The following is a 14,720-nucleotide window of genomic DNA, read 5'->3' as shown; positions in this document are numbered from 1 at the left end:
TAATCGGTTTGTACAGAAGCAGTAGAAGCAACTAGGAAAAGCCAACAGAACGTAAACAAAACTCTCGGTCTGAAAACAAGAGGAGCTATTAAAACTAGTAGATTCCCAAAAATATGTAAAACATAAATAACTGGGTTAGAGTTGTCCCCCAATTTTTTTTTTTTCCTTGCTTGTGTCATTGGGGGACACAGAAAAATGTGGGATGTCCTAAAGCATTCCCCTGGTGTAGGAAACACAAAAAAAAAAAAAGGGCAAAGTAAGATGTGGATAGAGACGCGGCAGCGGAACTATGACACTTGCAGTGCAGAGGCCAAATGGCACATCCGCCCATGAGGCCCCCACAGAACCAGAGGAATGAGCTGTTATGTAGAAAGGCAAGGAGAGCCGGCCTAATGGAAAGAGACCGAGACAGACTGGTTTTGAAGAACTGTGATCACATCCAGAAGGAGTAAAACGCATTATTTAGAATGGGGAAGAAGGGCACTGGATGGAAAATGGAAGGAAGAAAACTACCATATCATACACATGTCTGATGGAAGAGACTGCAATAAAAAAGGCTACTGATCAAGAAGAGCTCTAATGCACATGCGTAAAAGGCTTGGCTTGGCTTAAAGACCAGGTTGAAATCTCAAGGAGTAATGGGGTGAATCCCAGGGGAACCAATGGGCCACTGCTTTGCTAAAGGTCAGCACATGTGGGAAAAAACTAAGGCAAAGTACAGGATCCAAACCTGCTGTGGAAAAGACCAAAACTAGAGGAGGACGGAGAATATGAGCTGAGGATGGTCATCTGGCCATCAGCATGGAACCTGGCTGCCCTGCTGAGATGCTGGTCTTGATGGCTCAAGTAGACGACCGCTGTGGCACTGTTAGACTAAAAGGGAGTGGACATCCCTCTAGAAATGGGCAGAGTAAAGCAAGGACAGAAAAGGTACGGCCCTGGGGAATGGTTGAAGAGAAGAACCCCCACTATCCCAGTGTCCCACCAGGGGAAGAATAGGATGATCCAGCAAAGTCAGAGATCGATCAAAGAGGGCCAGAATTGCCTGGTGAAATGGGAGACTGTGACACTGAATGCAGGGGAAGGCACCATAGAGGGAAGACAATGTAGTAAATTAATCTGTATCAAGGGAGTAAGGGGCAAGAGAGTTTAGGAGGATTTTGAAGGTTGTCCCGCTTTGACACTGAAGGGGGTCTTCACCAGTATAACATCCAAGTATGGTATGGCCAAAATATTCCTGTACCAAAGAACTGCCATGAGCATGGCGAGCACCTTTGGGAAGGCACGAGAACTAAACACCAGGCCAAAGGAAGGCCTGAGGGAGCACTGGTGGCCTTAATATATTCGTATGTGGAGATCTGTTATCCACTGCAGAAAGAAAACTAGATCATTGTCCTCAGTAACTCTATCTGAAAGAGTCTAGCCCTAACAAAATGATTAAGGCGCTTCAGGCCAGGATGGAGCGGCCAGATCTTCTTGGGAGATCATGAAAGCAGCTAGGAGTAATGGACCTAAACCTCTCTATTTTGTAGCCTGGAGGATCCACTTTTTGTAAAGCCACGTGTGTAATGAGGGACTGATCCAAGAGTCCCGAAAGTGACTAAGTTTGTCCACAGCTTTAGCAGACCTGAGTGAGGGGTGACTATCGTGCAGAGGTGGGTCGTCTGAGCGTCATGGTTAATTCTGGGGCATGCGACAGCTCCTGGCACCAGTAGGTAGATAGATAATCTTATCCAGTCATGTATCAAGGAGAAGGCATGGACCAAGGAATCGGGAATGAGGAGACTATTGAGAGAGCATTTGGAATTTAAATAAGTTGCCCAAGCTTTGAACCAAAATGCAGGGCAGATCGACCCTGTAAGTACAATGGAGTGTGCCAAAAGCCTCGCTGTGTATTTACATGTAAAGGAAAACTGAGGATGCAAATGTCACTTTTGGGTGACTCCAGACAAGATGCCTTGGCGATTCCAAAGTGGTAGTCCAAGACATTGGGTTAGTAGTAGACAGACTGGCGGGTCTACCATAGGGGATATTGGCAAGGAGGTCTTCCGATCCAGGTGTTTGAAATGCCCACCAGGGAGCTTTTACACTTTGGGAGACTCGTGTCAGAGTGGTTAGGAACCCTCACAAAAAGTGGAGTGGAGATTAAAGAGGCTCCGATCTGGAGTATCTGCCAGACCCGAGTCAAGACTGTCCCATGACTGGAGCACTGTACAGCATTTAAGTCCAATTTAGAATCTGGTACTTCTCCTTGAAATAAGTTCTCAATCTGTTGAGGGGGCATCAGAGCGAACCTCTGGTCAAGGAAAGTTGATGATTGAGTGTCCTGTCCCTTTTGTACTAGGACTGCCGCAAAAATGGGCCTTCACACTGAGGAGCAGTGGTCAGCCTCCTGGAACAAAATCTGTCTAGACAGCCCAGACTGTCCATGACACACAGTGAGACAGGAATGTTGGCCTCTGCCAGAGACAATTATCGTGCCCAGTCTGGTCAGTGGTCACCAGCTCGGAAGTAGACGGGGCCACGGATAGCATCCTTTTACTCTGCCTATGTAAGTGGGTAATGTGGCTGTCTGGTGCTGGCATGTGCAACTGGTCCCACTGCAATGTGGGGCATAATAAGCTTGCGTAGTGCGGACATAGGAGGAAATAAAACACTCCTGTCCGCTGCTAGAGACATGGGCACAATGGGACCACATGGTCATAGGTCACAATGGCCTAATTGATATTGCAGAAGACCCACAATGCCATCTGGATGTGAAGGGGAGCAGACTGTGCCTAGTATGTTGCTGTGGTTCTACGGCCTAAATTTAGTGGTGTGGTCAGACCGCGACGACTAGCGCTGCTACTAAAGATGAAGGCATTAGGCCTAAATAAGTTTGGCTCAATTTTTAGCAGTGGCCGTGCGATATTAGCATGGAGAAAAGGGGGGGGGGGCTGAAGATGGAGGAGTGGGACTATTTGAGGTATCCAGTCACGTGGCCTAAACAGTGTGAGGGGGGGGGATGAGGGGTATGGTGCCCAAAAACTTCATCCTCTTCAGCTCCTACATGCAAACCAACAGTCTGTGTGCCTCTCTCTAGTGAAATGGAGCACTGGTTTAGAGCAGCCTGGAAACTGGGTGACACATAGACTGGTGGCTGAGAAGAGCAGCTCAGGTGATCTTGTTTTCTTTGGCAGGGGGACAACCGCACATGGCAGTATTGACACAGTGCATGCTACCCATGGTGGGGAAAACCGGGAAACTGCGTCAACCGTTTCCTTATTTAGAAGAAGAAAGGGGAAAATATTAACTAAAGTAAGAAAGCCTGCTGCACAAACAGAGAGATCTACCTTCTATGGACACTAAGCTAAAACTGATTCTCATTGTCTGCAGGAGGGTTATAGCCAGTGCTAAAACTTTTTTTTAATGCTTAGCAGACCGTACACATGGCCTTCTGTGTGTCACGAGCGAGAAATGTCTATAAAACACAACCCTAGAATCATTGTTACTTTCAAATTCTCTCATAAATTCGCATGGCAAGGGACAAATTTAGTACCGATAATAGTTCCCTGGATTTGGAGCTAAAAATTACCATTCTAACGTGTTCAAATAAAAAAAAGAGAAAATTGTGTTCTATCCATAGGAATTGGGCTACCGAGTTTACACCCTTATGAGGAATATTGCTGAAGAGGGACTTAAATGGGTTTTCCAAGGACACTTTTTTTTTTTTTTATGCCGAGTAGTGCGAGCACTGAGGAGTATTATTAAAGAGGCTCTGTCACCACATTATAAGTGGCCTATATTGTACATGATGTGATCGGTGCTGTAATGTAGATTACAGCAGTGTTTTTATTTAGAGAAACGATATTTTTTTGACAGTTATGTCCTATATTAGCTTTATGTTAATGAGTTTCTCAATGGACAACTGGGCGTGTTTTACTATATGACCAAGTAGGCGTTGTACAGAAGGAGTGTATGACGCTGACCAATCAGCGTCATACACTTCTCTCCATTCATTTACACTTCAGATAGTGATATAGCTATATCGCTAATTGCAGTCACATAAACACGCTATAACGCTAATCATGTGTCATGACAATGAGTATACATTACCTCCAGCCAGGACGTGATGTGTATTCATTCTCCTGACCACTTCTGTAGTGTCTTTATGATTTACAGCACAGCGAGATCTCGCTGTGAATGATAGTTTACAGCGTAATCTCACGAGACTACGCCTGCTATGCTGTAAATCACAGAGACGCTACAGAAGTGATCAGGAGAATGAATACACATCACGTCCTGGCTGGAGGTAATGTATATTCATTGTCATGACACATGAGTAGCGTTATAGTGTGTTTGTGACTGCACATTGCGATATAGCTATCTGCAGTGTAAATGAATGGAGAGAAGTGTATGACACTGATTGGTCAGCGTCATACACTCCTCTGTACAACACCCACTTGGTCATATAGTAAAACACGCCCAGTTGTCCATTGAGAAACTCATTAGCATAAAGCTAATATAGGTCATAACTCCGTCAAAAATTATCGTTTTTCTAAATAAAAAACACTGCTGTAATCTACATTACAGCGCCGATCAGATCATGTACAAGATAGGGCACTTATAATGTGGTGACAGAGCCTCTTTAATGAGGCAAATGGGATGAGCATTGCTGCATAATCAAAGAATTCAACTGGGGTGGGCATTGAGGAGACTCTAGACCAATATGATGCCTCAAACCCGGGTATATGTCAGAAGTCCCAGGTTTGAGGCATCCTATTGGTCCACAACCTCCTCAATGTCCGCTCCGTTCATTCTTTGCTTGTACTTCAATAGCCGCACGATTTTCTTTGCATGCATGCTATTTCTCAGTGAAAATTGAGTGCTAACATGCACGCAAAGAAAATTGTGCTGCTATTCAAGTACAAGCAAAGAATGAAAGGAGCGGACATTGAGGAGGCTGTGGACCAATAGGATGCCTCAAACCCGGGTGTACATCAGAAGTACCGGCTTGGAGGCATCCTATTGGTTTTATAGGCTTCATTATCATAGTAATCGCTGTCCATTACAACACCCCATATATTGGCATTTTTTCATGACCATTTCTTTGTTAGCTGCAAGATATTTTTTACCTCTTTAATCTGTTCTCTATTTAGGTTTCTGTTGAATCTATTTTTTTTCCTATTTAAGGCATTTTATGGGGATATTTGGAAAAATGCAATATTCCACTGTTTGTTACATTTTTTTTATTTTGTTAATAGGAAGTTTTCCTCTTCGGCATCCTCTCCGCTTGGATTTCTTCTTTTTATTGATTAAGTGAGCTGAAAAAGTCCCTGATTTTATTTATTTTTTTTAGGGTGATTTTCCTCCGAAAAGCTGAGCGAGCAATTGTTGAAGGGTGAACTTATAAACAGAACCAAGATATTTAGTACGTTTGTCACCTGTAGAGTGGTATTTTCCTGCAGCGCCACCACAGGGGAAGAGGTTGTCCGGTTTATAAAAACCCATTTTCATGTATCCTATTAAAGAATTCAGAGTTAATAGAGGGATATCCTCTGTTCAGGATCCTTATCTTATGGCCAGAGTGGAGAGCGGTTACAAAAGCATCTCACTCTGGAGAACCTGTGCTGTCCTCAATTACAGACAACCCATTGATTTGAATGGACTCTGTATTTATATCACCTGTGCTGGCGCTGCAAGGAAATGTAACACTTGCTGCCAGATTTACCCACAAATTAAGTGATTTATGGGGGGGTCTAAGCAGGGAGTCACTTTGTTAGAAAGGTCTCGACAATAAGATTATCACAATCATGAATTGTCCAAAGCCTACAACCTCTGAGTATTACTCAGTGTTAATAGAAATCAGTGGGCTATCCGTGTAATGCACTGATATTCTGGGTCCTCTGGAGAGCGGCCACAAAAATCTCTCTGCTCTGGCTAATAGATGAGGGCTCATGCATACTGCAGAGCCCGCTGCACAGAGCCTGAAGTCTGTATGGCTCCTTATCTTTGAACTGTACAGGCGCCAATAGGTGCTGTATGTACACAGATTTTCTTCCCTAGAGGCATACATACGGCAAACCTCCATATGAAATGGGAGACCTACGGAGGGACAGTAGAGAGCTCATGGACCTCTGTAGAATCCATTTTGTGCAGAGCTGTAATACAGCAATGTGCATGAGCCCTAACTCGAAATGCTCTAATAGAGTATTTAAAAACACAGAAGTGATTTTTAATTTTTTTTGTAAACCCGTTCAACAGCTTTTACACTTTTTTTTTTTGTTCTTGCAACTTGACAGCCGTGTTCCCTTTTTTACAATGGAAATGTCTTTGGGTATGTTCACATTATGTTTGAGGCAGAAAAATACGAGGCTGATTTTCAAGAGAAATCACGCTCACAAATTCAGCCGTTTTTGTGGCAGATTTGCCAATCGTTTTTAAAGGGTTTTTTGCAGTCCATTGGAAATGTTAAAAATCTGACTTAAACACGCCTCAAGAAGTGACATCACTTCTTCTTTTTTTACAAGGCGTATTTTTACTCCCGTGTTTTTTTGAAACCGTGTCGTAAAATTACGCCTTGTATAAACTACGCAGCTTTTTACCAGAACATTCAATAGCAAGCGGTATTAAGGCATGTTTCGGAGCGTAATGTGACCGTTTTAAACTCCAAAATATGACTGAAAAAAAGTGTGTGAGCATACCCTTAGGTGTTGTAAGAAGAGTTGCCGTTCTTGATCAATATTGTGTTCATGCTATTCTTTTCAATGCAGTTATTTTGTAAAACTGGCATGATTCACTGTGTCCCACTTTCTCTCTGCCCTGTAACGAAGACCTCGAAATACAAACTCCCCTGCACTATAAGGGTATGTTCACACAGCCTGTTTTCGGGCTGTAAACGGCCTCCAAACAGCCGGAAAATCAGAAGCAGAGCGCCTCCAAACATCTTCCCATTGATTTCAATGGGAAAAACAGCGTTCTGTTCCGACGGGCCACGAAAATCGCGAGTGGCTTAAAAAAACACATGAAAATCAGGAGCAGTTTTCCCTTGAGAACAGATCTGTATTTTCAGACGTTTTTGAGTTCGCGTGTGAACATACCCTAAGAATGTGACAGTGAGAGCTGTCCTAGTTCTTGTTAGACACAATGTGCACCCAGTGCATGGGGAGACAAGCTGATTCGTTCTGCACTATTGTGTTCTGTTATGTCTACATAGCGCTCATCAGGGCACTTTCAGACGGCCATAATATGGGCACATTTTAGCGTACATATTACAGGCACAACATGCTGACCTCCTGCAGTTCTACTAAACTATAAACAAAAACGAAAATTCAGCTTTTGGCTGGATCAAAAAAAAGAAAAAAAAAAGTATTTACCTAAATGAAGCTGTTCTGGAGATCCACTTTTTGCTCTACTAGGCAGCAGCTGAGTAGCGTTGTCCTAAACTACTTGAGTCATAGGAAGCACAAATTTCAACATCACACAATGACAATATTTTGACATGTCTCTTAAATCTTTCATAAGAACAATACTTTAAAAAAAACAAAAAACTAAAAACTGTAAACATCACAATTTGCATTCTGTACCCATAGTGCATTTAATTTATGGACCTCTGGATCCAGTCAATCCCCATCCTGAATTCTTGGATCAATACAAGTAAGTCTAACATCCCTTTTTAATGACCTCCTATATCTCGGCTCCCTTCTATAACGCTGGTTTACATCACCGTCGTAAACTGTATGATAATTGCATATTAAAGATTGACCCATAAGTTAATGTGCTTTTGTAGAGAGGAGTAACGGTAGTGGGATTTCAGCAAGGAGAAGCACTATCGACTTGTCTGTTGTTGCTTAAAGTGTACCTTCGGCTATAGACCACTTTCCAGAACTCAATAGTAATAAAAGATTTAAAAAAATGTTGTAAAATAATTTATTACAGAAAAATGCTCCACTTCTCAGACTCCTTTCCTCCCCAGCCTATTTAACTGTTCGCTCACTCAGAATTTAATGATAAAATCGCTATGGCACAGAGGAGAAATTATCCGCTTCACTGCGATATCCGATTGGGAACTTTAAAGTGGTCTTGGAAAAAAAAAATCTAAAAGTGGCCTCATGTCATAAGTGTGTGTGTGTCCAAAATGGCCAACACAAGTAGGCTGGGTCAGCAAACCATTGGCTGTAGCCACATTGGTGGTAGGTGGTGTGCATTATATCAATAGCCCAATCACTCCTGATGTAAGATGGAGATATTTGTGGCTAGTACAGGGCAGGCCTTTAGAAAACAACTTCCCTGCAGCCCATCAACAGACTAAACACTATTCTGCGACAGTCTGCAGCTCCATAAGCAAAATATAGATGGACTGTATACTTTACCAATAGCCTATTGGGGCAACTGTGGGGAATGGATAGTAGGGTGTTGCTTGACTCTAATATATCAGCCTGCATCAGACCAGAGGTCCACTTTACTATCTGGAATCTATGATGTTTTCTAGAAAGACATTTAGAGTGTCATATTTAAGTGACTACTAGTAGTCTTGTCAGATACTAGCATTTTCAATATGTTACTACTTATTATGGTCACCTTTTTTGTAGTTTGTTTTAAATTTATTTTTTTATTGCATTGCAATACACTACAAGCTGCTTGATGCTGTTCAGTGTCAATCCTCACAGCTGGGCTCACTGTCGGATTAGTCTGCATCACCTCTTGTCTTCTCCTGAATGCCAATCTAAGCTTAATTCTTAATTTTCCATGCCATTATCTATATTGGAAAATAATCCTACAATCTTTCAGTGTTTACTATTTCAGACTGACCCTTCCTGTTCTGTAGAGATCACATCTCCGCTGTCATTGCATTATAATCAAAGGCAAGATTACAATACAAGGTAACACCTATATTATACAGCAGCATCCATGATTGACAATAGGTGATGGACACAGCGCACCTCCTCCTCCTACCTGCACAATGACCTCTGCACAGGTCACAGAGCATGCCTTGAACATTCTTCCTTAGAAGTCAATGGGTCATGGTTCCAATAAAGATAAAAAACATTATAATAAAAATAATGTTTCACTATTTTGGTTTTATTTAGTAAATGTATAGGATACAAAACAAAAACACAAAGCGCACAATAGTGCATAAACCAGTGGGGTTGCTGGTCAGATATAAGGTATCAAGGTATGCTCACCTTGCAAAGTTATGCTAGGAGCATAACATCCACAGACGTATGAAAAAAGTCTTTTTGTAGCGATGACAGCAAGGGTTTAGGTGCAGCCGGGGATCCAATTCGAGGACTGTGAATAGGCTCGATGTATCAATGGCAAATAAAGAAGTGGATAGAAAAGTGGATTTTCTCTCTGGTGCAGCCTTAGGTAAAGGGTTTACTCATTTGGAGAAAATGATCAGTAAAAACTAAGTAATTGTATCTCCTAAATAAAGCCCGTTTTTTTACTGATCATTTTCTCCGAATGAGTAAACTCTTTACCTAAGGTTGCGCCAGAGGGAAAATCCACTTCTTTATTTGCCATTAATTAGTAAATAACATACAATAATATAGGTAATAGTCTTGTTTTCATTTTACATATAGCGTGTATGCTGGGAAAGCTCCCTCTATACGTGCTAAACGTGTCCATAGGTCTCCATTGCTAGATGGAGGACCAGTATAGGTCAGTATACTGCAAAAAATAAATAAATGTGTAGCATAGAGTAGTAGATTACGCTATTCCATCCTGCAGAGTTCAGTATAAAAACATTTATATTTTTAAAGGTGATTTCCGAAAAAACAAAACCCTGTTAGTTATTTGTGTTCCTAAGGAAACATACTGCCCCCATATGGGCAATGGTTTTTTGTTTTATCTTTCTCTGCAATCGCTTTGTGCGTCGTATCCTTACATCTGCTGGTACAACGGGGCGTGTCAGTAGTTGCAGCCTCTTGCTGAAATTACATTTCCCATCATGCATAGCATGCTGTTCACAGCGTGTAGCACAGTCCTCCCTCACTTTTTGTACTGTACAGCTTTGTGGTTATTTCCCAGAATGGCACGTCATTGATATGTATAGCAGGCAGGGTTTAGGAGGCAGTGAGTCATATTACCAGTGTATGTCACATCGTCAGTGAGGTAGAATAACTGTTGCGGCATAGTCATGTGAGCCGCTGGGGATTTAATTTTAATGCACTAATCCATGTAGACTAGTCAGACAACTTATAGGTACTTATGTAAGGCAGAGATAGAAGTGAACGCTGAGCTCAGCCTGCAGAATGAATGCGAGGAATGCCTCCATTCTTTAGTTATTGACACTTTATCCTGAGGAGTTTAGAATTATAGGACAATACTTGTAATTGGTCACTCTTATTAATATCAATGGGAGGAATGCATGCCTCCATTTTTAAGGTAGAAAACCTCTTGTTTCCTCTGACAATTTAATTCTCCATAATTATAGGACAATATCCAAATGTTTGTCCTTTGGCACTAGCTCTAGGGTACCACTAGGAGGAAAACCTCCATCAAATAACTAGTAATCCATGGAATATGGTACTGGTATTTTTGGTCTATGGTACTACTGAGAGGAATGCCTCCATTTGCTATTCAGTAATTCATGAAATTCTTTAGAAGGGATTAAGAAAAATAGTGAATTTCCCCGAAAGATCTATCTTTAATTACCTTATTAGTAAGACTTTATAAATATGGTCAATCACTGGCAGTCCATTGACACTTTTTAATTCACTAGTTGTCTGTTTTGTATGTGGTAGATACATTATTGATATCACTAATATGAAGAAATATTTATTTAAAATTTTTTTTTTTTTTTTTTTTATAAAATTTTTACCACACAGTTAGTGGGAGTAAAATCTTTTTGGCTTGTGTGTCTACACAATCTTGTTGACTATAGAATTGACCAAATATTTACTCCCACTGCATGCTGTAAGAGACCTATTCTGACCAATAAAAAGCTACCCTTTGCTGGTCCCCCCCTCCTCACTCTACTGACCACAGGAGCTGGATACGTGGAGGTGCTGTGATTCCACTCTTCTCTCACCCGCAGGCTTCTCTCAACTGGAGTGAAAATTAAAGTGGTTGTAGTTCGCGGTCGCTGTAAACGTCAAAGCAGCCAGAATCCCTGTGTCCGGATTGAGAGCTTACCCTCTGAATCCTGGTGTTCTGTCTGGAACTCCTGCCCTGGGGAAGCTCCTGACGTAACTGTTTTGTCACTGGAGCAGCTGGGGTTGGTTTTACCAGTTCGGACTCTGGACATCAACAGCAGTAAAGGGGAGTAATACAAGGGGACCAGAGCCTGCTTGTTCCCTGCCCCCTCTTTCTGCTGCTTCAACGGGACCCCCAGGCACCTCTACCACCAAGAGTTCCAGAGTGGGGTTGTTCGAATGCCTACTTGTGCCAGGGAAGGGGGTGCTGTATAGACTATGTATCCCACTGTATACTTATTCAGTGCGATATATTGCAGCCTTCAGTCTGAGCAATATGTCGGGCATCCCGACATAGGCCAGTTAACATCACATTTGGAGCCTTCCATTGCAGGTATATGGGGATGAGGAAAGGAGTCTGATAAGTGGAAAAATAGGCATTTTTCTGTAATAAGGTGTATTACAACATTTCTTATCTTTGCTAGTACTATTGATTTATTAAAATATGTTTTATAGTAGGAGGTACACGCTTTAATGCTTCGCCTTACTCTGAGATTCTAGATTTGTAGTATATCCAGCATCATGAAGTCCCAACTCAATAGTGAGATCCATAAACAAAATGAATGCATTTAACTTGCCCGCACAGAAACCTGATCGCAACCCCTTTAAACCCCATTATAGTGAATTGAAACATTAATTGGCAGAAAACCAGGCCTTATAATCCAATGTCCGTGCCCAACCCTCCCATATATTCTAGTTGTAATAACACAAACACGTATAAATGTGATATTAGGGGCAGCTAAAAGTTCTGGGTTATAAGGATTATACTGCTGTACAGTATACTAAAGAAGCCATAAGCGGTTGTTTTTCCCCCAAACAGGAAACTTCTTCCCAAGTCAACCTTTACTGTGCTGGATGATCACATCAGTCACTACCCTCAACTGGAGGATCCCACTGGTTTCCTGAATGCCTACTTAAACTTCATCAATTCATTCTGAGCCACGAAGAACAAGTCATGTGAACATGGAGCTTTGGTAAAGCAATAACAAGTTTAAACCTTTTTTCATTTTCTTGCTCTGGACCAAAACACCAACAGTGACAACAAAAATATCTCAGGGATGGCTTGTCTTTTAACACTTTGAATATATATGTATAATATTTTTCTTTAATTGACCAAGTGTTTCTTGTCGGTTATTTCTGGCGTCTGCACTGGGAAAATTGCATGTTACTAATCCAGTCTGTGTTTTAAAACCATTGTCATGTGTGAGGTGATTACAGACCTTATAACTGATGCGAATGGCAGCACTATAAGAAGATTTATAGACTCTTGGTGTTTTAGGGGATTTATTTTAAGTACATTAAGGCCGGGATCCCACAAAGCGTAGACGCTGCGGAATTTCCGCAACGGAATTGTGTGCGAAAATTGCGTAGCATTTTCAGTAGCAGCAAAGTGGATGAGATTTAGTACATCTCATGCCCACGCTGCGGAAAAAATCCTGCAGCGTAAATGTTAATAAATTGACCTGCGGTCCGGAATTTAACTCCGCAGAATGTCAATTTATGCTGTGTTTTTGTTGATGTTCTGTTGTGGGTTTTCCCCATTGAATTCAATGGGGATGCAAAACCTGCAACAGAAAGAGTTGCGACTTCCACGGAGTAATCGCAGCAATTACGCCGCAAAAATTGCAACTCCGAAAAAAATAATCATACTTACCCAGAACGCCACCCTCCTTCCTGCAGTCCGACCTCATGGGATGACTTTTCATCCCATGTGACTGCTGCAGTCAATCACAGGCTGCAGTGTCACATGGCCTGCAACGTCATCGTAGGAGGCCGGAGCGGACGTCAAAGCAGGGAGGGGGTAAGTATAAGCGCTTTTTTTTACGCAGTGGAAATTCCATCTGAAAAACCGCACAGTGTGGTGCGGTTTATTTTTTTCCGGACGGAATGTGTTCCAGGTCAGATATGCTGTGTGATTTTTATGCAGCGCATCCGACCTGTGGGAACCCGGCCTTAGCCTTACAAGGAGAGCACTAAAAGGGCTTCAGTGTTTTGAACAACTTAAGAAAGGCAACTACTTCCATTTTCTACTTTAATAAAAGTATTTTAATAATTTGTGAAATGGCATGGACTTTATTTTCATGTTAGTGTCTAGTTCATAATTTAAAGGGTATTTCCATTTGTACAGTATGTGGATCTATGTAAATACATTGCTTCACTTGTTTTGCACTCGTCTGGAGTTGCAGCCTTTATCATTGTCCAGAGCTGTATTTAAAAGGGAACCTGTCCCCAGCATTTCACCTATTAAACCAGCAATACCTTGAAGTGGGTGAAATTTTTTTATTTTTTATATCTTCTAAGTAGGCTCTGTACTTCTTTAGTATTCCATTTTTTTCTCATAATGTAGATTTTTATTGGAAGGTTTACAACTACAGTAGAAAACAAAGCAAATGAATACTTCTGAAAACATGACAATAAAAATAAGAAAAACAGCTGTCCCATACAGTGTAGCAATATAAAGTCAGGCACATGTCTTATGAGGTATAAATTCCAACCCAATATTGTTAAATTACATAACCCTGACAGCAAACAAGGTGCATTAGTACAAACAAGTCCCAGAGCAGATAAAAAGAAGAAAAGTAGAGACCATACAAAAAAGGAGACAACAAAAATGAAAGGACAAAACAATCAAGGGAAGAGGGGAGAGGGGGGGGGGAACTAGGAACAGAGGGCAGTACCATGTAAGTAGTAACTTAAAGCCAAAGAAAAGGAAGACTTAGATCAAGGTGAGGGCAGGCCATCCCCATCCCAAATGAAAGTCACAACTGTACCGAGGCTTGTCGGACCAGACCACCAAGAAAGTGTTGTTCAGCCCAGCCAGTTTGAGAAATAAGGACCAGATTTGAGGGATGACCATGCGCTCCACTGAGAAATAACTTTATCAGAGAGATCTCTGTCCTCTGCAAGAAGAGACTCCATATGCCACAGTAGGTCCATCTCCACCACCCATTCACTAATCTTAGGCGCTACAGTAGCCTTCCAATATCTAAGAATAACTGTTCGTGCCGCAGTCAAAAAATGTCTGAGGAGACCCTTCTTTATGCCCAGCAAAGGGCCAGGAATCAAAGATAGAAGAGCCATCTGAGGAGTAGGTACGATAGAACTCTCCATCAATGCATAGAAGTCAAAAAACGCTTTCCAAAAAGTCTGCAACACCGGGCATGACCACCAAATGTGCAGCATCATTCCAGTCTCGTTGCCAACAGACATCAGACACTGCAGGGTACATTTTATGCAAAATCTGTGGACAACGGTACCACCTAGTTAATATTTGAAAATTTTACTCCTGAGCATGGCATGCGATAGGCATTTTATGAGCCAGGAATAAAACCTGATCCCAATTGGTCAAGGACATGGAAGAGCCTAGTTCATGTTCCCAGGCGCTAACATATGCAGGTGGCTGAGTAACAGAAGTCTCCAAGAGAATGGTGTAAATCACACGAGTCGGTATCTCTTGTTGAAGCAACAGCGACTCAAAGGCTGTATTTGTAGAGATACACATACCATCCGGTAGGGCCAAACGCAAAAAGGTAGACAATTGGG

The 14,720-nt window shown here is 41.9% G+C and overlaps 1 protein-coding gene across 5 annotated transcripts in view; it reads left to right on the top strand.

Annotated features, from left to right (window-relative positions):
- The window catches only part of MEST (mesoderm specific transcript), a 36,018-nt gene extending 22,779 nt beyond the window's left edge, over window positions 1-13,239 (top strand). For all 5 annotated transcript variants that reach the window (XM_075857523.1, XM_075857518.1, XM_075857520.1 and 2 more), the window contains exons 11-12: window positions 7,572-7,635; window positions 11,998-13,239. In XM_075857523.1, the coding sequence (XP_075713638.1) occupies window positions 7,572-7,635; window positions 11,998-12,115 (182 nt within the window). In that variant the 3' untranslated portion in view covers window positions 12,116-13,239. The remainder of the gene's footprint in view (window positions 1-7,571; window positions 7,636-11,997) is intronic.
- Window positions 13,240-14,720: the final 1,481 nt, after the last annotated feature.

Source organism: Rhinoderma darwinii, chromosome 3 (assembly GCF_050947455.1).
Source record: "Rhinoderma darwinii isolate aRhiDar2 chromosome 3, aRhiDar2.hap1, whole genome shotgun sequence".
Taxonomy (NCBI): Eukaryota; Metazoa; Chordata; class Amphibia; order Anura; family Rhinodermatidae; genus Rhinoderma; species Rhinoderma darwinii.
The sequence above is the reverse complement of the archived record's forward strand: the minus strand, read 5'-3'. Positions and strand labels throughout refer to the sequence as shown.